The sequence below is a fragment of the Hyla sarda genome, assembly GCF_029499605.1.
Source record: "Hyla sarda isolate aHylSar1 chromosome 1 unlocalized genomic scaffold, aHylSar1.hap1 SUPER_1_unloc_6, whole genome shotgun sequence".
In the NCBI taxonomy this organism is placed as follows: domain Eukaryota; kingdom Metazoa; phylum Chordata; class Amphibia; order Anura; family Hylidae; genus Hyla; species Hyla sarda.
Genome location: NW_026607592.1, coordinates 297,357 through 319,452, shown reverse-complemented (window position 1 = coordinate 319,452; position 22,096 = coordinate 297,357). Strand labels below are relative to the sequence as shown.

Below are 22,096 nucleotides of genomic sequence, written 5' to 3'. Positions count from 1 at the left end.
TATAAATGGCCAGTGTGTCTATTATAAATGGGGGGTGTCTATTATAAATGGGGGGGGTTTATATAGTGCACACAGATTCCGCAGCGCTGTACACTCATATTGCTCCCTGTCCCCATTGGGGTCACATGTTATTGAAGTGTGGGAGGAAACCGGAGGAAACCCACACAAACATGGAAGAGCATACAAACTCTTTGCAGATGTTGTCTTCTGTGCTGCAAGGTAACAGTGCAAACCACTGAGTGCTGCCCCATGAGGGGGGTTTATCCTAATATATATATATCTGGTTCATTACGAGTCCAATCCTCCTCCCTTGTGGGCCGGCATGGTATACATTAGGTGGTGGGTGTTTTCTTATTGGATACTTCATGTGTATATATGGTATATCCTCCCACTGTACTGAAATAGTATTGTACTATGTCATTAGATTCTATATATATACATCCAGCACTGTACATTGTATCTCAGTGATAACCTGTAACCTTGATAATGAGAACATGTATTGAGAAATATCCCATTACATAATATGTAACATATGTGAATAAAGAGCGATCTGTCAATCATGGCTGGTGGGGGCGGAGTAACTGTGAGGACCCCCCCCCCCCTTCCTGTTTCAGGCAGCATGAAAGTGATGAAAGTTCTAGAATCAGAACATTTTCCATACACATCATTATTCCCCCATGTGATCGTGTGGTGCAGACATAGAAGATAACTCACTTCTGTACGGCCGGGTTCACACTGCAGAATCTCCGCGGGCGTCACTAGGACGGCACAGAGTAAGGGGATCTGCCGAAAGATCTTATCAGAAATGCATTGCTGTCTATGGGGATGGCAATGCAGTCCGCATGGTCTCCTAGTACCGCAAGCAGAGGCATGAGATCGATAAGGAACTCTGGGGGAGATTCTCAAAGAATTTTACGCAAAAAAAAACAATTTCTGCCAAAATTTTGCCATGAAAAGTATCGACCACATTTTCAAAGTGCTTTGTGCTGCGGCTTACACTGTTCACGTCAGTTTTGTAAAAGTGGGCGTGTCCCTGTATATTGTCTGCTTTACATGATATTTGGGGTGAGAGTCCAGTTTACATCCAAAATTTCACTCCAGCTTTTTGATATCACAGAATTGGTTGTAGGTTTATTGTTTTTTTTTCTTAGTTTTTTGGGAAAAGGTGTTATTTAGGTAATTATTAAAAAAAAGAAATAATTATTATTGAAAAATGTAATAAAAAAAAAACCATATATATATCAAAAGCTGAACTGTGAGCCGCTCACCGATAGCGCTCTCACCTCCCCACCTGTGCCCCGGGCCGACCGGTACCACCTCCGGCTAAGTGCTTGTACGAACAGAACAATAAGGTCCGGCACTAGAGTGATTGCAGGTAAAGACTGTTTGTTGCTTTATTGAAGATATCGCAGTACAAAGCTGGAAGTCTAGACTGCGATATCTTCAATAAAACAACAAACAGTCTTTACCTGCAACCACTCTAGTGCCGGACCTTATTGTTCTCTTGTGAGATGTTTCTGACAGAATTTTCTGGGATATAAAATTTGGTGCAAAAATCAGCAATTTTGGTTCCAAAATTGCCAATTTTGGCGCAAAAAAAAATCCAATATGGCTGCAACAAGAAAAAATTTTTTTGCCACAAAGAAAAACAAAAGTGGCACAAAAATTTATGTTCACATATTTTCAAAGCAGCACAAAAGGCTTTTGAAATTGTGAGGAGAAAAAAAAAGGTGAATAATATCGCTGGAATAGAAATTACAGTATTAAACATTTGTAACAAGGTTTAATGTATAATATTCTAGTACCAGGTGACGTATATACAGATGTGTTATTTGGATTCTGTTTGCATTTTGTATAACAGACATTTCTGTAGGTGTACAACAAGATGTGCTTTCCGAGTAAAACATTTCCCACATTCTGAACATGGAAATGGCTTCTCACCTGTGTGAGTTATTTGATGTTCAACAAGATTTGATTTCTTAGTAAAACATTTTCCACATTCTAAACATGAAAATGGCTTCTCCCCTGTGTGAGTTCTCTGATGTTCAATAATATTTGATTTAGAAGTAAAACATTTCCCACATTCTGAACATGAAAATGGGTTCTCCCCTGTGTGAATTCTCATATGTCTAACAAGCCGTGATTTAGAAGTAAAACATTTTACACATTCTGAACATGAAAATGGCTTCCCTCCTGTGTGAGCTGTTTGATGTTCAACAAGATTTGATTTCTTAGTAAAACATTTCCCACATTCTGAACATGGAAATGGCTTCTCACCTGTGTGAGTTCTGTGATGTTCAACAAGCCGTGATTTAGAAGTAAAACATTTCCCACATTCTGAACATGAAAACAGTTTTTCCCCTGAGTGAGTTCTCTGATGCTGAACAAGCCACGTTTTAGAAGTAAAATATTTTCCACATTCTGAACATGAAAATGGCTTCTCTCCTGTGTGAGTTCTCTGATGTCCAACAAGATGCGATTTCTGAGTGAAACATTTTCCACATTGTGAACATGAAAAGGGCTTCTCTCCTGTGTGAGTTCTCTGATGTACAACAAGATCTGATTTAGAAGTAAAACATTTCCCACATTCTGAACATGAATATGTTTTCTTTCCTGTATGAGCTTGTTGGTGTCCATCATTCCTTCTGTGACTCTTATTTTTCTGAATATCCTGTGATGACTGAGAAGACAGGACCTGTATATAAGGATGAGATGACAGATCTTGGCTGTGAAGGGCTGAGGGTGTATCTGGGATAATGGAATGTTCTTCATATGTATCTTGTGTGATATCATCATCTGCTTTATAATCTGAAGATATAAGATTCTCCTCTGATCTCCTGCTACAAGAATCTGCAGAGAATAACACAGATTATATTAATAATTGCGCCCATATTTATAGTCTTTTTAGTACAACATTGTAAGTGCAGCATGTGACATCATGGAACCTTTTCAACAAGGGAACCACCAGTAATGGCGGACATCAGCGATATCGCTGATGTCCACCATTAACCCCTTAGATCCCGTAGATCAATACAGATCACGGCACCTGTGGCAGTGCGGCGCTTGTAATCGCTGATCTGATTGTAGGTGGCACAGAGGTGCCCTCACCTGCCCCCACCGCTCTCCCGGGGTCTTCTGCACTGATCTGCCTTCCAGCAGACCAGAGCAGAAGATCGCTGATGATACTGATCAGTGCTATGCCTATGTATAGCACTGAACAGCATTGGTAATCTAATGATTGCAATAGATAGTCACCTATGGGGACATAAGGAGTTAAAAATAAAAGTTAAAAAAATTGAAAAACCCACCCTAATAAAAATTTTAATCACTATTTTCCCCTATTTTACTCAAAAAAGCATCAAAAAATGATAATATAAACATATTTGGTGTTGCTGCCTGAATAAATATCCGATCAAATAATGTTAATGATCCCGTGCGGTGAACAGCGTAAACGTAAAAAAGTACAAAAAAATTGCTGCTTTTTGGTCACATCACATTCAAAATTAATTTTTTTTTATAAAAAAGCGACTAAAAAGTCACAAATACACAAAAGTGAAATAAAAAAAAAATACAGGTCATGATGCAAAAAATGAGCCCTCATACCGCCCGGTATACGGAAAAATGAAAAAGTTATAGGTGGTCCAAGTAGGGAGACTGATTTTGTAAAAAATAAAAAAAAAGGTTTGTGATTTTTTAAAAAGCAGGACAATAAAATAAAAATATGTAATCATGGGGAGAATTTTAATCATTGACCAACAGAATAAAGAAAACGTCATTTTTACCGTAAAGTGTCCAGCAGCGTTTTCATTAAAATTTCCTCACAAAAAATAATAATTTGGGTTCGCTGTACACTTTATGGTAAAATGAGTGATGTCATTACAAAGGACAATTGGTCCCGCAAAAAACAAGTCCTCATATGGGTCTGTGGATGGAAATTTAACCCCTTAAGGACTGAGCATTTTTCCACTTTTGTTTTTTCCTCCTTACCTTTAAAAAATCATAACTCTTTCAATTTTGCACCTAAAAATCCATATTATGGCTTATTTTTTGCACCACCAATCCTACTTTGTAATGACATCAGTCATTTTACCCAAAAACCTACGGCGAAATAGAAATAAAAATCATTGTGCGACAAAATTGAAGAAAAAACGCCATTTTGTAACTTTTGGAGGCTTCCAAAAGTAAGGGGCGGTATGAATGCTCATTTTTTTGCGCCGTGTTCTGAAGTTTTTAGCGGTACCATTTTTTGTATTGATCGGACTTTTTAATCGCTTTTTATTCATTTTTTCATTATATAAAAAGTGACCAAAAATACGATATTTTGGACTTTGGAATTTTTTTTGCGCGTACGCCATTGTCCGTGCGGTTTAATTAACAATATATCTTTATAATTTTTACATTTCCGCACACGGCGATATCACATGTTTATTTTTATTTACACAGTTTTTTTTTATTTTATGGGAAAAGGGGGGTGATTCAAACTTTTATTAGGGAAGGGGTTAAATGATCTTTATTCACAATTTTTAAACTATTTTTTGCAGTGTTATAGGTCCCATAGGAGGCTATAACACTGCACACACTGATCTTTTACATTGATCATTGTTATCCCATAGGAGACTATAACACTGTACACACTGATCTCTTACACTGATCATTGTTATCCCATAGGAGGCTATAACACTGCACACACTGATCTTTTACATTGATCATTGTTATCCCATAGGAGACTATAACACTGTACACACTGATCTCTTACACTGATCATTGTTATCCCATAGGAGGCTATAACACTGCACACACTGATCTCTTATCCTGATCATTGTTATCCCATAGGGGACTATAACACTGCACACACTGATCTCTTACACTGATCATTGTTATCCCATAGGAGACTATAACACTGCACACACTAATCTCTTATACTGATCATTATTATCCCATAGGAGACTAGAATGTACAAAAAAGAACAGGACAATGTGAACAAGAGTGAAGGTAATGCGGCAAATAAAGAAAAATCGGAAACCAGCGTAGCTCGGCATTTTTCAGAATACAGACACAATGTGAACGAACTTAGATGGCAGGTACTTGAAAACATAGAGGGCGAGAATAAGGAACAAGTAAAAATTAAACTATTGAGGAACAAGGTGCGCTGGATACAAAAACTGGGTACTTTAAAACCGGACGGGATTAATGAGATCTGCAATTTCAATGTATTTTTATAACTAAGCGTATACTGTAACTGTACTGTTGTTTTCATGTGGTTTTTTATGTGATTTTAATTCCTTTTGATACGTTTTTGTAACTTTTGTATTTCCGCTGTAGAATTAAGATCTCGCGAGAATGTAAACGTATTTAACTTGATGATGGGCGTTTTTCACATTATGCTGGACAAAGAAGGTGTTTCCTTCAAAACGTTGCATGGACTTATACACCTGCTGGTGTAGGAGATGGCCGTATACAGGTTATACAACTAAAGACAACTTGATGAGCTGATACATATCTCCTGCTGGACACTGCTGATTTATTACTTTGTGCACATGGGTGAATATTCTAATGTTGAAAAATTGTATATCTTCTGAATATATATATATATATATATATAAAGAAAACTTAAGCATCAATTGAAACGTGTGTTACACCCTTTTTTCTATTGGATGCATTTTTTCTGAATACAGAGCACTCAGGTAACCACGTTTACCCCATGCACAGTGAGCCCCCACACTTATGATTGTAATCCCATAGGAGACTATAATACTGCACACACTGATCTCCGACACTGATCATTGTTATCCCATAGGAGACTATAACACTGCACACACTGATCTCTTATACTGATCACTGTTATCCCATAGGAGACTATAATACTGGACACACTGACATTACACTGATCATTGTTATCCCATAGGAGATTATAACACTGCACACACTGATCTTTTACACTGATCATTGTTATCCCATAGGAGACTATAACACTGCACACACTGATCTCTTATACTGATCAATGGTTTCTCATAGGATCGATGATTCTTCCGCTTGACTGCTCATGTCTGGATCTCAGGCACTGAGCAGCCATTTGGCGATCGGACACCAGGAGACAGGTAAGGGACCCTCCTGCTGTCCTACAGCTGTTCGGGATGCTGCGGTGAAATCGCTGCGATCCCAAACAGCCCGCTGAGCTAGCCAGGGGTAGTTTACTTTCACTTTAGACGCGGCAGTCAACTTTTAACTCTGTGGCTAAAGGGTTAATAGCGCGCGGAACCGCGATCAGTGCTGCACGCTATAAGCCACGGCCGGGCCCGACCCGCTATAAACAACGGCCGGGCCCTAGCCGCTATGACGCAGGGCCACAGCGTTATAGAACGGGAGCGGACTTAAGGGGTTAAAAGAGTTATGGATATTAGAAGGTGAGGACGAAAAAATTAAAACGCAAAAATAAAATTGGCCTGGTCCTTAAGGCCAAAATGGACATGGTCCTTAAGGGGTTAATGATAAATGCATGCTAAGTATCAGTAAAGGCCACACTTTGAAACCACTGATCTAAAACAAAATCCTGTCCGGCTGCAGCATCATCTCTGTCCCAGCTGAAGCACAGACCTGGCAGGACTAGTACTCCTCTGTGCTCACTCCTGTCCTATCAGACTGCAGCATGAAAGCAGAGAGGAGGGGGTTACAGAGCAGCCTGTTGTGATTGGATAAAGAAACCCGGCACAGCAGACCCAGGGAGGAAGTGAATGAATGGTGAGTGAGGGCGGGCTCAGTGCTTGCCTCAGACACTCCCCTTCCTGAACAGTGGATGCCAGAATAGGTGAGCAGCAGAACAGAGGGATTTGTGAGCCAAATACAGAAGACAAATAAAACAGATCTGTATAGTATCTGGATGACCTAGTGAGTAACATATATGAGGATTATATTTTCTGTGATTACTGCAGTCAGTGGCTGAGTAGATTCTGTGACTGTTCTCTGTATTTAGTGGTTACTACTCACCTGGGCAGTTACCTGCAGAAATGTCCTCCTTATACTGCTCATCGCTGCTCATCTCTGTCTCTTCTTCTTTCTTTATGTCTGTAGCATTAATATAGATCATATCTCTCCCTGTAGAAATGCCCTCCTTATACTGCTTATCACTGTTTACATCTGTCTCTTGTTGGTCCTTTATGTCTGTAGCATTAATAGAGCTCAGATGTTTCCCTGTAGGAATGTCCTCCTTATACTGATCATCACTGCTCACATCTGTCTCTTGTTCTTCCTTTATGTCTGTAGCATTAATATAGATCAGATCTTTCCCTGTAGGGCTGTCCTCCTTATACTGCTCATTACCACTCCCATCTGACTCTTCTTTCTTTATGTCTGTAGCATTAATATAAATCAGATGTTTCCCTGTAGGAATGTCCTCCTTATACTGCTCATCACTGCTCAAATCTGTCTCTTCTTCTTTCTTTATGTCTGTAGCATTAATATAGATCCGATCTTTCCGTGTAGGAATGTCCTCTTTATACTGTTCATCACCGCTTACATCTGTCTCTTCTTTTTTCTTTATGTCTGTAGCATTAATATAGATCAGATCTTTCCCTGTAGGAATGTCCTCCTTATACTGCTCATAACAGTTCAAATCTGTCTCTTGTTCTTCCTTTATGTCTGTAGTATTAACATAGATCAGATCTTTCCCTATAGGTATGTCCTCCTTATACTGCTCATTACTGCTCACATCTGCCTCTTCTTCCTTTATGTCTGTAGCGTTAATATAGATCAGATCTTTCCCTGTAGGAATGTTTTCCTTATACTGCTTATTACGGCTCACTTTTGTCTCTGGAGCATTAATATAGATAAGAACTTCCCCTGTAGGAATGTCCTCCTTATACTGCACAACACCGCTCACATCTGTCTCTTCTTCTTCCTTTATGTCTGTAGCATTAACATAGATCAGATCTTTCTCTGTAGGAAAGTTCTCCTTAAACTGCTTATCACCGCTCACATCTGTCTCTGTAGTTTTAATATTGTTCAGATCTTCACCCTGATTCATAAGATGTGAAAGAAATATTGTAAAAGTCATCAGACAGTAAGGAGAAGTCACATGGGATGTTATAGATGAGCAGGAGATGAGGAGTCATGGAGGGTGAGGGGACTGACCACAAGAGCTTCACAGCCCTTCTACAGATCATAGGGAATATCTCAATCTACCTGATCATCCTGTGGAAGAAGAGGACGGGGACACCTCTCTGGTGCTGTTCTCTTACTGGATCTGACTGTAGGGAACATATACAGAGACTGAATTCATTCTTTACATACAAATAATGAGAGGACGTGTGTATATAGTCATGTCTATTACCTGGTGATGTGAGGGGCTGCTGATCCTCCATCATGACCTGATCCTTGTACTGATCCTTGTGTCCTTCTACATACTCCCACTCCTCCATGGAGAAATAGACCGCCACGTCCTGACACCTTATAGGAACCTGTATTGTGAATAAACATTTAATTCTATACAATTCCAGGATGTTATATGGAGACATTTGAGGGGATATTCCTGCACATGATTTATCTTCTTGCTCTCGGATGATGAGGTGAATACTTGTCGGGGCAGATCCTCTATATTATGGTCACATGTCCCCAACTGACCGCAAGTCTGATGATCCAGCTGTCAGTTCAGGTCATTATACCCAAAGTACCCGTCCCATGGAGTGTAAGGAGCTGATAAGGACACCCACAGTGAAACAGCGGGGTCCTGGTCAGCTGAGAGAACGTGTGGAGGTCCCTATCCTCGCTCCACGCTGTATGAACGAAGCTCCAATCCTGCAGGCAGCCTCAGCATCACAGCATTGATCAGTGTATGTAATCTATAGATTCCATGTAATAGTCTACTACAGGGACTAAAAAACTGTGAATAAGGTAAAAAGAACATTAACTTAATGTGAATAAGCCCCTTCCCTAATAAACGATTGAATCTTCTCCATTTACCAATTATTTTTTTATAATAATGTAAACAAAAAAAATTCTAAACATATGTGGAACTGCATGGTCAATGGCGTAAACTTCATCGATCAGAAAAAAATTCATAAAAGCGATAAAGTCTCATCAAAACTAAAGTGGTTCCGATAAAAATTACAGATCACGGCGCAAAAAATGACTTTCATACATCCCCGTATACGGAATAATAAGAGAGTTATAGGGGACAAGGTAGGACGATCTGATACAGACTCATTATTGTACAGAAAGTTAGAATTTTTTTATATTTTAAAAGTGTTAAAATAAAACCTATATAAATCATTTATCATTGTAATCGTTTGGACCTACAGAATAAAGAGAATTATTACCGTAATGTGCACTGCATCCAAACAGAAGACCCCAAATTTTAAAAATTGCTTTTTTTTTTCACCCAACAAATGATATTTTTTTGGGCCCTTGTTGTAGGTTTTACATTAAAATGATTGATGTAATTTTAAAGTACAAATCAGTGGTGCAAAAAAAACATCAACAACAACAACAAGACTCATATGGGTTTGTAAAGAGGAAATTACAAGCATAATAGGCTGTTAGAAGGCGAGGAGGAAAAAAGTTAAAATAACACAAAAATGAGAAATCGCTGTGTCGTTAATGGGTTAAAACTCAAAACTGCCGGGTCCTGAAGGGGTTAATAATACAAAAAACATCTGACAGTACTCCATATGTGACCACACACATACCTCCACCTGCAGACTGTACAGGAGCAGTGTGCTTACAGGACCTGTGATGATGTCACCGTCATGTGATCACTTGGAGGAGGAGTCACGTGATCAGGGGCCGCTGCTTTAGGCTCATCTGCTCAGTGTATGCAGGACTCTGCTGTCACATGACCATTGTCACAGGTCCTTCAATCACAATCTCCTCTATCCTGCACTGCTGAGCTCCGCCCACTCCTGTCACATGATCCTCCCACAGGTCCTTCATCCACAGTCACATCTCTACTGCTAAACTTTGCCCCTAAATGTACTGGTCACATGATTGTGACATCATCACAGGTCCTACACCTCCAGCATGTAGCAGATACTCGTTAATTTCTAACGATAATTTGTTTTCCCTTAGTCCTAACAGTAGCACAGATGGGGTATTCTACCCCCCGCGAACTGGTAGGACAGATGGAATTTTTATTGATTAATAAACTAATTAGCAAACCACACCCACAATACCCTGTATAAAGGAGGGGTCACCCTCTGTCCCCTTGTGTTGTAACAAGAAGAAATAATAATAATAATAATAATAATAATACTAGGGAGGGAAAGTTGTGCTACTGTTAGGACTAAGGGAAAACAAATTATCGTTAGAAATTAACGATTCCCTTACGTCCTAACCAGTAGCACAGATGGGGATATGGCAAGCAGAATACCCTATGAGGGAGGGCTCCCATGCCTGGCGGCAGATAATACTGACCGTCCAAAGGAAGAGTAATCGGCAACTCTACTATCAAGCCTGTAGTGGGTGATAAAGGTGGAGAGTGAACTCCAGGATGCAGCCTTGCATATGTGTTCCAAGGGAACTAAATTCCTTTCCGCAAAGGAAGTAGATACAGACCTGGTAGAATGAGCTCTTACGAACTCAGGAGGCTCCATGTTCTGAGATACCATTGCTTCACAAATGGCATTTTTTACCCATCTACTGATGGAAGGTTTAGAGGCTTTGTGACCCTTCCGGGCCCCTGCAAAAAGGATTAGTAGATTTTCATCCTTCCTAAACAGCTTAGATCTTTCTAAGTAGATCCGGAGACATCTAGAAATATCGAGGCAATGCAGGCCTCTTTCTTCGTCAGTGGATGGACGTGGAGCTAGGACTGGAAGAGAAATTATTTGATTTATGTTCTGGAAGGATGGTACTTTAGGGATAAAAGATGGAATAAATCTCAATAGTACCCTATCTGGCAAGAATCTTGTATAGGGTTCAAACGCAGAGAGCGCTTGTAATTCACCAATTCTCTTGGCAGATGTTATAGCCAGTAAAAATGTTGTTTTAATGGTAACAAACTTTATGTCCACGTCCTCCATAGGCTCAAAGGGAGGAGATGACAGTCCCTTGAGTACGACTGATAAATCCCAAGTGGGAACTGGTTGTATAATTGTAGGTTTCAACCTTGAGGCCCCTCTCAAGAATGTTTTGATCAGTGGGTCTTGAAATAAAGGCTTATTAATGTAAGCCGAAATGGCCGAAACTTGGACCTTGAGAGTAGAAGGAGACAAATTCTTGTCTAGTCCATCCTGGAGAAAGCTGAGAATGGTAGGAGCAGCTATATCTCTTCCAACTTGCTTCTTGGAGCACCAAGATTGGAAAATTGTCCAGATTCTTTTGTATGTCTTATTGGTTGACTCCGCTCTGGAGTGTGAGAGTGTTTTCAAGACCGCACTGGAAAGCCCTTCTAAATGTGGAAGGGACTGATCAACCTCCAGGCTGTCAGGTTGAACATCTGAAGATTCGAGCAGCTGTGCGTGTCCCCCGACACTAATGCTTGCTCTGGGGGAAGCCTCCAAAATTGTCCCCGACTCATCTGAAAGAGTTGGGTGAACCAAGCTCTCTTGGGCCAAAATGGGATTATGGCTATGACGGATGCTTGGTCTTGCCTGATCTTCATCAATACCCTTGGGATCAAGGAAATTGGAGGGTAGATGTAGGCCAGCCTGAACCTCCACGGGATTGAGAAAGCATCTATTGCCACCGGGTTGTCTTCCCTGTAAAGGGAACAGAACCTCTCCAACTTGGAGTTGAACCTCGTTGCCATGAGGTCTATCTCTGGCACACCCCACCTGAGCGTTATCTCTCTGAATATGACTGGGTGGAGAGACCATTCTGCGGTTAGGAGTCCTCTGCTCAGGCGGTCGGCTATCATATTGAGGGAACCTCGAATATGAACCGCGGACAGGTGGGTGAGGTTCCTTTCTGCCCAATCCAAGATCAGACCCACCTCTCTGAGGAGGTTTTGTGACCGAGTGCCTCCCTGCTTGTTGATGTACATCACAGCCGTCATGCTGTCGGATTGGATCTTGACAGCTTTCCCTTGGAGGACAGAAGCAAAGTGCAGCAATGCTAGCCTGATTGCACGAATCTCCAGGAGATTGGAGGTTAATAGTTTGTCCTGAGGAGACCATGCACCTTGCACTGTCAGATCCTGAAGATGCGCTCCCCAACCCACAAGGGATGCGTCGGTAGTAAGTATGATCCAAGAGGGTTGGATCAGGGACCGGCCGTCCTCTAGGTGAGACCACCACCTCAGAGAAGAACGGGTTGCGCAAGACAGGGAGAGACACCTGTTCAGACCGGATGGCCGGTGATTCCAAATGGCAAGAACCTCTGCTTGGAGAGGGCGAAGATGCCAAAGAGCCCAAGGTACCGCGTCTGCGGTAGCGGACATAAGTCCCAACATCCGCATGAGAGTGCGAATAGACACTTTCCGGGATATTAAAAGATGTTGAGCCGATTCTTGAACCCGGAGTTTTCTCTCGGGAGTGAGGTAGAGTGTCATTGAGATTGTATCGACTATGAAACCAAGGAACCTCACTGATGTTGTCGGGAGGAAATTGGACTTGGCCCAATTGACTATCCAACCCAACTGATGAAGGAAGGATACGGCTAGCTGGAGATGTTGGGACAGGATCGTTTGAGATGGAGCTCTGAGGAGCCAATCGTCTAGGTAGGGAACAATGCTGAGCCCCTGGAGCCTTAAAGCAGCTACCACAGCCACCACAACCTTGGTAAATGTGTGAGGGGCAGAAGAGATCCCAAACGGGAGGGCTACAAACTGGAGGTGTTTTAGAACTCCCCCTACCTGAACAGCGATCCTTAAATACTTCCTGGATGCAGGATGAATAGGGATATGGAGGTAAGCATCCTTTAAGTCCAGGGTGGCCAGGTAATCTCCTGGCGAGATAAGGTTGACCCCAGACTGAATGGTTTCCATGCGAAAGCGTTTGTGCTTTACAAACTGATTGAAAAATCTTAGATCTATAATCATCCGCCAGTCTCCCGTTAGCTTGGGAACAAGGAAGACTGGGGAATAGATCCCTGCCCCCAAATCCGGTGTAGGAACTTCCTCCAGGGCACCTTTCTGGATATACTCCAGAATGTAAGACTCTAGAACCAACTGCTTGACTGGGGGAAGAACTCTTGTTTGCACATACCGGGAAGGAGGAATTGATACAAGATCTATTGAATAACCAACTGAAATTATTCTCAGGACCCAAGGATCCTGAATAAGTAGAGTCCAAGCATCTAAAAAATGATGTAGGCGGCCGCCTACAGGAATATGGGGGGCAGGATGGGAAACTGGAGAGGTCAACCCGGCAGGGAACCCAGAGCTTCCTAGAAGCCCATAGTCAGAGTCTTCTCTCCTTGGGACCACGGGAGCGCTTACCGCCCCAGCGTTGATTACCCCACTCCTTCTGGGGTCTAGGTTGGGCAGTTGATCTGTCCCCAAAACGCCTGCCCCGACCGCGAAAGGACTGCTGAGGAAGGGACTTTCCCTTTTTGTCAGACAGGCCCTCCATTATGCGGTCCAACTCTTTACCAAACAAAATGCCGGGTTCATAGGGCATACTACAAAGAGTATGCTTGGAGGAGTTGTCAGCCTTCCACGGCTTTAACCAGAGAGGACGACGTCCGGCGGAAGACAACACCATAGTTTTAGAAGCCAGTTTTAGCTGCTGTATAGCAGCATCGCAAAGAAAATCTATGGCCAGATTGGCCGTTTTGAAGGAGGCCAAAATTTCGTCTCTAGGGACCCCCTGGTCTAAATCCGCCTGAATGGAGGAGAGGCGAGTCTTCAGGAAGTTTGCCACTTCTGAACTGGCAATAGAGACTGAAGCTGAGGCAGCTGCTGTCGAGTACGAGCGCCTAAAAGCGCAATCAGCTTTTCTGTCCATTGGATCCTGGAGGGAAGACCCATCCTCTGAAGGAACCAAGGTTCTCTTGGACATTTTAGCAACAGCAATGTCCACTTTGGGAACAGAGCCCCATGAGGCCAGCTGATCTTCCCTAATGGGAAACATGGTCTTGAAACGTTTGGACAAGACCGGGCCTTTTTCAGGCTTTTTCCATTCTGTCTTAAGTACAGACAATAGGGTCTCGTCCGCTTTAAAGGCCCTAGGCCCCTTAGAGGCGGAGGAGGAAGCTTCCCCGGGATCAACATCCTGGTCCCCCGACCTGATGGATCTCAAAAGTCGCTGGGTTCTTTCCAGCGGAAAAAAATAAGGGATGGTCTCTTCCTCATCGGAAGAGGATGATGTAGGATCTTCTTTATCCGGTCCCATAGATACATCCATTCTAGGAGGAGAGGCTGGTCTGGGACGTTTCTGAGCAACAGCTTGCTTTAATTCCTCAATGGATGCATGCATAGCAGACATATTCGTGGAAACCCACACATACATATCTTGCACAGTAGGTTCCGCCAGATGGGAGGGTAGAGTCTTGGCCCTACAAGGTGGACATCTAGAAAATTCATAAGAATCTTCTAGCGGAACACTACAATCATGGCAAGCGAGGTGTTTCCGCTTGGAGGTCCTTTTTCCAGGACCTTCACGGTCAGCGGAGCCTTCCGTAGACATAATCTGAGGAAGATATTGATATTACTATTAAGCAAGCTCAGAGAAAAAAAGACTCATAAAATCTAAAGCAAAGAAGACTACCGAAAAGCAGCAAAAGCGCGAGTGAAAAATAAGTCACAGTACTTTCCGCAGGGACAGTACAGGCCTAAGGTCACAATCTCAAAGACAGATACGTGGACAAGCCAAAGCATCTGGACTCAAAGAGACTGAGCTGCACTCTGGAAGGGATTAAATACCCTTCAAAATTGGCGCCTAAAGGAAGCTCCGCCCACTAGGGCGGAGCAACCTGAAAATAGTTTATTCTAATAAGAAAATGTAATTATCTAAAAAAAGTGACTGGAAGAGAGAAAACCCCCCGCCTGGGGAAACAATCTCTACATAGGAAAAGTTGTTCTTTTCTCTCATGCCCCCCTTTCTTTTCTTTTTTTTTTTTTTTTGAAAAAAAAAGGAGGGGAAGTGACGTAAGACGCCGCTGACGTCACTTCCGCCGGCCCGAGATGCGGGGCTTAGCCGCACATAGAGAGCCGGGCCGGTGGGCGGAACCTCAGAGCCAGGTCGGCATCAGAGGGATAGCCAAGGAGAGAGCCTGCCCGAAGGTGAGCAGAGCTAACTATAGATTTATTCCCCACAGCCGCAGAAGGCTGTTCAAGGGGAGCCAGTAACTGGCAGAGAGAACACCTCCTAAGCACGGAGGGTCACCATCTGTCCCACTGTCCGGGAGGACAGAAAAAAACACAAGGGGACAGAGGGTGACCCCTCCTTTATACAGGGTATTGTGGGTGTGGTTTGCTAATTAGTTTATTAATCAATAAAAATTCCATCTGTCCTACCAGTTCGCGGGGGGTAGAATACCCCATCTGTGCTACTGGTTAGGACGTAAGGGAAAGAGCAGCTCCTGGTGGGGCAGTCACTACTGTTGTGTTGTGTGTGGAGATCTCTCAGAGCAGCAGCCCCTGATCTTGTGACTCCTCCTCCATGTGACTGATCACATGACGGTGACATCATCGCAGGTCCTGTAAGCACACGGCTCCTCTACAGATACAGGTATGTGTGTGTGGTCACCATCAGATCAGGATTATTGGGGATGTTTATTATTAACCCTTAAGGACACGATGTATATTTACATTCTGTGCCCCATATGGGACTTTGAGGGGAGCTCAGGAGCTATAAGCAGCCAGGACTCACCACTAATGACGCTCATCGCCATTAACCCTTTAGATTCCATTATCAAAGTCGATTGCAGGATCTAAAATTAGTAAAATGCAGTTGTTGGGGGGCGGAGTCTAGATCAGCTGAGATGACGGCCGGAGGGCCCCTTACCGTGCTCTGTGCTCAGATCGGTGCTCTAAGTATACAGACACCTCCACAGCCTGTATAAGCCGAGCACCGATAACACTGATCACTATGGCAGAGCGTTATTAAGGGTTTGTAATAGAAGCCCCTCCCCTAATAGGTTTATATCCCATTTTTGTAATAAAATAATGTAGGTGGGCGTGGCTTAGACATGGCGCTGTGCGGTTGTTTCTCTAGGGAGCGCCGTGCCGACCAGCAGTTGTTTCCTGATTTCCTGCCTATACTGCCCCCCAGGGGATGTCTGGATGGTGAAGGTATCAGGTCACTTACCTGCCCATCCTGTCACCTGGTCAGTCTCTTTTCTCCGGGTATCAGCCACTTCTTCCATACAGGACTATGTAAGCATCAGGTTTTTTAAGTTTCTCCCGCGCCCCTATTATTACTTAAGAGTTTCCAAACCAGTGTGCCTCCGGCTGTTGTGAAACTACAACTCCCAGCATGCCCTGACAGCCAACTGCTGTAACAGCTGGAGGCACCCTGCTTGGGAAACACTGACTCCGGTGGTGGCCCAGACCCTGCGTGTGTAACGGTATATGATGCTCGGCCTCTGCTGCAGGTAATAGCAGGTTCTTCCGGGGGGACATATCACAATTCACATAAAATCCTGATGTAATTGTGATGTATATTGTGCCCCCTAGTGGACACATTTCACTATTCTTCATTGGACAATGTCATATTGAATCCCTCTATTCTTCTCCCTGCTCTGATGAAGACGTTCTGAATACACCGCAGCCTCAGAGATTAGGAGAAATGGATTCACAACGTCTTCAGCAGAGCAGGGAGAGCGACCTCAGAAGACCTGGAGGACCAGAGCGCCACCACTGGACGGGAGAGGGGAGTGCGCTCTAGTCTCTTATTTTACAGCCCTCGGACAATGGATTTTGTTTTATAGAGAAATCTGAAAACTCCTATAATGTCTCCTCAGATGTTTCCCCAGATTATCTCCAGGAAATGGATTTTATTTCTCCATAGAATCTGGTGCGGTTTATCATCGTCTCCTCTTCTTCCCTTCAGGTTTCTCCAATCCAGGATCCTCTGCTGATATCTTCTATATAAGAGAATTCTCATGGATGACCCATCAACCATGGAGAGAGACAGGAACAAGATGGCCAACAGGATCATAAACCTCACCCTACAGATACTCTTCCGGCTTACTGGAGAGGTGAGGGATTCTGGGAGTGATGTCACATGACCTCATTCTTATCTATGTAATAACAGATGGTTATGACTGGAGAGGTGAGGGATTCTGGGAGTGATGTCACATGACCTCATTCTTATCTATGTAATAACAGATGGTTATGACTAGAGAGGTGAGGGATTCTGGGAGTGATGTCACATGACCTCATTCTTATCTATGGAATAACAGATGGATATGACTGGAGAGGTGAGGGATTCTGGGAGTGATGTCACATGACCTCATTCTTATCTATGGAATAACAGATGGATATGACTGGAGAGGTGAGGGATTCTGGGAGTGATGTCACATGACCTCATTCTTATCTATTGAATAACAGATGGATATGACTGGAGAGGTGAGGGATTCTGGGAGTGATGTCACATGACCTCATTCTTATCTATGTAATAACAGATGGATATGACTGGAGAGGTGAGGGATTCTGGAAATGTATGTAGTGATATTAATGTGTCTCTCCATACACAGGATTACACAGTAGTGAAGAAGTCCTCTAGTGGGCGCTGTCGGGCCCCTGTGTGTGAAGGATGGGGAAGAACCCTGAGCCCAATCCCGGGGCCCCCACCTCACTCCCTGATACATGAGGAAATGGATGAACAGAAGATCCTAGAACTCATCAACAAGATGATGGAGCTGCTGACTGGAGAGGTGACCCTGCTGGGACATTATACAGTAATGGAGGGGTCTGGTGATGACTGGAGAGGTGACACTGCTGGGACATTATACAGTAATGGAGGGGTCTGGTGATGACTGGAGAGGTGACACTGCTGGGACATTATACAGTAATGGAGGAGTCTGGTGATGACTGGAGAGGTGACACTGCTGGGAATGCTGGGACATTGTACAGTAATGGAGGGGTCTGGTGATGACTGGAGAGGTGACACTGCTGGGACATTATACAGTAATGGAGGGGTCTGGTGATGACTGGAGAGGTGACACTGCTGGGACATTATACAGTAATGGAGGGGTCTGGTGATGACTGGAGAGGTGACACTGCTGGGACATTATACAGTAATGGAGGGGTCTGGTGATGACTGGAGAGGTGACCCTGCTGGGACATTATACAGTAATGGAGGGGTCTGGTGATGACTGGAGAGGTGACACTGCTGGAACATTATACAGTAATGGAGGGGTCTGGTGATGACTGGAGAGGTGACACTGCTGGGACATTATACAGTAATGGAGGGGTCTGGTGACGATTAGAAAGGTGACACTGCTGGGACATTATACAGTAATGGAGGGGTCTGGTGATGATTAGAGAGGTGACACTGCTAGGAATGCTGGGACATTATACAGTAATGGAGGGGTCTGGTGATGACTGGAGAGGTGACATTGCTGGGACATTATACAGTAATGGAGGGGTCTGGTGATGACTGGAGAGGTGACACTGCTGGGAATGCTGGGACATTATACAGTAAGGAGGGGTCTGGTGATGACTGGAGAGGTGACACTGCTGGGACATTATACAGTAATGGAGGGGTCTGGTGATGACTGGAGAGGTGACACTGCTGGGACATTATACAGTAATGGAGGGGTCTGGTGATGACTGGAGAGGTGACACTGCTGGGACATTATACAGTAATGGAGGGGTCTGGTGATGACTGGAGAGGTGACCCTGCTGGGACATTATACAGTAATGGAGGGGTCTGGTGATAACTGGAGAGGTGACACTGCTGGGACATTATACAGTAATGGAGGGGTCTGGTGATGACTGGAGAGGTGACACTGCTGGGACATTATACAGTAATGGAGGGGTCTGGTGATGACTGGAGAGGTGACCCTGCTGGGACATTATACAGTAATGGAGGGGTCTGGTGATGACTGGAGAGGTGACACTGCTGGGACATTATACAGTAATGGAGGGGTCTGGTGACGATTAGAAAGGTGACACTGCTGGGACATTATACAGTAATGGAGGGGTCTGGTGATGACTGGAGAGGTGACATTGCTGGGACATTATACAGTAATGGAGGGGTCTGGTGATGACTGGAGAGGTGACACTGCTGGGAATGCTGGGACATTATACAGTAATGGAGGGGTCTGGTGATGACTAGAGAGGTGACACTGCTGGGAATGCTGGGATATTATACAGTAATGGAGGGGTCTGGTGATGACTGGAGAGGTGACACTGCTGGGACATTATACAGTAATGGAGGGGTCTGGTGATGACTGGAGAGGTGACACTGCTGGGACATTATACAGTAATGGAGGGGTCTGGTGATGACTGGAGAGGTGACACTGCTGGGACATTATACAGTAATGGAAGGGTCTGGTGATGACTGGAGAGGTGACACTGCTGGGAATGCTGGGACATTATACTGTAATGGAGGGGTCTGGTGATGACTGGAGAGGTGACACTGCTGGGACATTATACAGTAATGGAGGGGTCTGGTGATGACTGGAGAGGTGACACTGCTGGGACATTATACAGTAATGGAAGGGTCTGGTGATGACTGGAGAGGTGACACTGCTGGGACATTATACAGTAATGGAGGGGTCTGGTGATGACTGGAGAGGTGACACTGCTGGGACATTATATAGTAATGGAGGGGTCTGGTGATGACTGGAGAGGTGACCCTGCTGGGACATTATATAGTAATGGAGGGGTCTGGTGATGACTGGAGAGGTGACACTGCTGGGACATTATACAGTAATGGAGGGGTCTGGTGATGACTGGAGAGGTGACACTGCTGGGACATTATATAATAATGGAGGGGTCTGGTGATGACTGGAGAGGTGACACTGCTGGGACATTATACAGTAATGGAGGGGTCTGGTGATGACTGGAGAGGTGACACTGCTGGGACATTATACAGTAATGGAGGGGTCTGGTGATGACTGGAGAGGTGACACTGCTGGGACATTATACAGTAATGGAGGGGTCTCGTGATGACTGGAGAGGTGACACTGCTGGGACATTATACTGTAATGGAGGGGTCTGGTGATGACTGGAGAGGTGACCCTGCTGGGACATTATACAGTAATGCAGGGGTCTGGTGATGACTGGAGAGGTGACACTGCTGGGACATTATACAGTAATGAAGGGGTCTGGTGATGACTGGAGAGGTGACACTGCTGGGACATTATACAATAATGGAGGGGTCTGGTGATAACTGGAGAGGTGACACTGCTGAGACATTATACAGTAATGGAGGGGTCTGGTGATGACTGGAGAGGTGACACTGCTGGGACATTATACAGTAATGGAGGGGTCTGGTGATGACTGGAGAGGTGACACTGCTGGGAATGCTGGGACATTATACAGTAATGGAGGGGTCTGGTGATGACTGGAGAGGTGACACTGCTGGGACATTATACAGTAATGGAGGGGTCTGGTGATGACTGGAGAGGTGACACTGCTGGGACATTATACAGTAATGGAGGGGTCTGGTGATGACTGGAGAGGTGACACTGCTGGGAATGCTGGGACATTATACAGTAATGGAGGGGTCTGGTGATGATTGGAGAGGTGACCCTGCTGGGACATTATACAGTAACACCACTGGAGAGGTCGGGGTGATGACTGTATCATTATGTGTCAGGTTCCTATAAGGTGTCAGGACGTGGCGGTCTATTTCTCCATGGAGGAGTGGGAGTATGTAGAAGGACACAAGGATCAGTACAAGGATCAGGTCATGATGGAGGATCAGCAGCCCCTCACATCACCAGGTAATAGACATGACTATATACACACGTCCTCTTATTATTTGTATGTAAAGAATGAATTCAGTCTCTGTATGTGTTCCATACAGTCAAATCCAGTAAGAAAACAGCACCAGAGAGGTGTCCCCGTCCTCTTGATGAGCAGAATATGGAGGACATTCCTTTAGGGAAAGGTCTGATCTATATTAATGCTACAGATATAAAGGAAAAAGAAGAGACGGATGTGAGTGGTGATGAGCAGTATAAGGTGGACAATGACATTCCTACAGGGAAAGATCTGATCTATATTAATGCTACAGACATAAAGGAAGAAGAGACAGATGTAAGTGGCAATGAGCAGTATGAGGAGAACATTCCTACAGGAAAATATCTGATCTATATGAACGCTACACACATAAAGGAAGTAAAAGAGACAGATGTAAGCGGTGATGAGCAGTATAAGGAGGACATTCCTACAGGGAAAGATCTGATCTATATTAATGCTACAGACATAAAGGAAGAAGAAGAGACAGATGTGAGCGGTGATGAGCAGTATAAGGAGGACATTCTTACGGGTAACCACCCAGGTGAGTAATAACCACTAAATACAAAGAAGGGTCACAGATTCTATTCAGTCACAATAATATTTTCGGAAAGTATTTGTGTAACTAGAATCTTTGGGACTTCAGGGCAAATACTATCCCCCTCCCCCCTATATTGACTCTATAGCAGTCGACTTGATCCCATCACCACTACATAGTGACTGAATAATACCGCCATACTGTTTATGAATCAAACACATTATATACAGACTAATATTACTCCATATAGCAGTAGATACCAGCTCTCTGTCTCTCTGAAGTCGCTATCTTTCCTTTTTCATCCTGAGGAGAGGGGATAAGTGTCTGATCGTGAGGGGTCTGACCGCCGGGACCCCCCGTGATCTCCTGCCCAGCACCCCAGATCTCTCCAGGCACAGGTGACCTCCGCTCCGTGCAGGGATTACTGTCGACCACCGCACCAAGAGGTGCTCAACATGTCTCTCCATGAATCTCTATGGGAGAGACGGAGATACACAAATGGGATGCCAGGCAGGAGATCGCGGGGGTCTCAGTGGTCGGACCCCCCCAGTGATCAGACATATATCCCCTATACACAGGATTCTGTGACTAAGGGATAAGTACTCATGTACTAGAATTTTCCTTTAAAGGGGTACTCCGGTGCTCCAGCGTTCTGAACTTTTTGTTCAGAAGGCTCAGAACCAGAGGCAGTGATCGTAAAGTCATGGCCACGCCCCCTCGTGCCGTCACATAACGAGGGGGCGTGGCCGGGATGTCACGACCACTGGAAT

At 44.2% G+C, this 22,096-nt stretch overlaps 2 protein-coding genes and 1 pseudogene across 2 annotated transcripts in view; 2 read left to right on the top strand and 1 right to left on the bottom strand.

Moving 5' to 3' along the window:
- The window catches only part of LOC130298244 (zinc finger protein 585A-like), a 74,003-nt gene extending 65,338 nt beyond the window's left edge, over window positions 1-8,665 (bottom strand). Inside the window, exons 1-4 of the mRNA XM_056551169.1 lie at window positions 8,327-8,665; window positions 8,179-8,243; window positions 6,985-8,011; window positions 1,860-2,850 (exon numbers count right to left, since the gene is read on the bottom strand). Coding sequence (XP_056407144.1) covers window positions 1,860-2,850; window positions 6,985-8,011; window positions 8,179-8,243; window positions 8,327-8,510 — 2,267 coding nt within the window. The 5' untranslated portion in view covers window positions 8,511-8,665. The remainder of the gene's footprint in view (window positions 1-1,859; window positions 2,851-6,984; window positions 8,012-8,178; window positions 8,244-8,326) is intronic.
- LOC130298229 (zinc finger protein 850-like) overlaps window positions 1-22,096 on the top strand; it is a 185,923-nt pseudogene that overhangs the window by 97,848 nt on the left and 65,979 nt on the right.
- LOC130298240 (oocyte zinc finger protein XlCOF7.1-like) lies at window positions 19,643-21,614 on the top strand. The gene is made up of 3 exons (XM_056551166.1): window positions 19,643-19,729; window positions 20,646-20,772; window positions 20,856-21,614. Exons 1-3 carry the CDS (start codon window positions 19,718-19,720, stop codon window positions 21,338-21,340), a joined length of 624 nt encoding a protein of 207 aa, XP_056407141.1. The 5' UTR covers window positions 19,643-19,717; the 3' UTR covers window positions 21,341-21,614.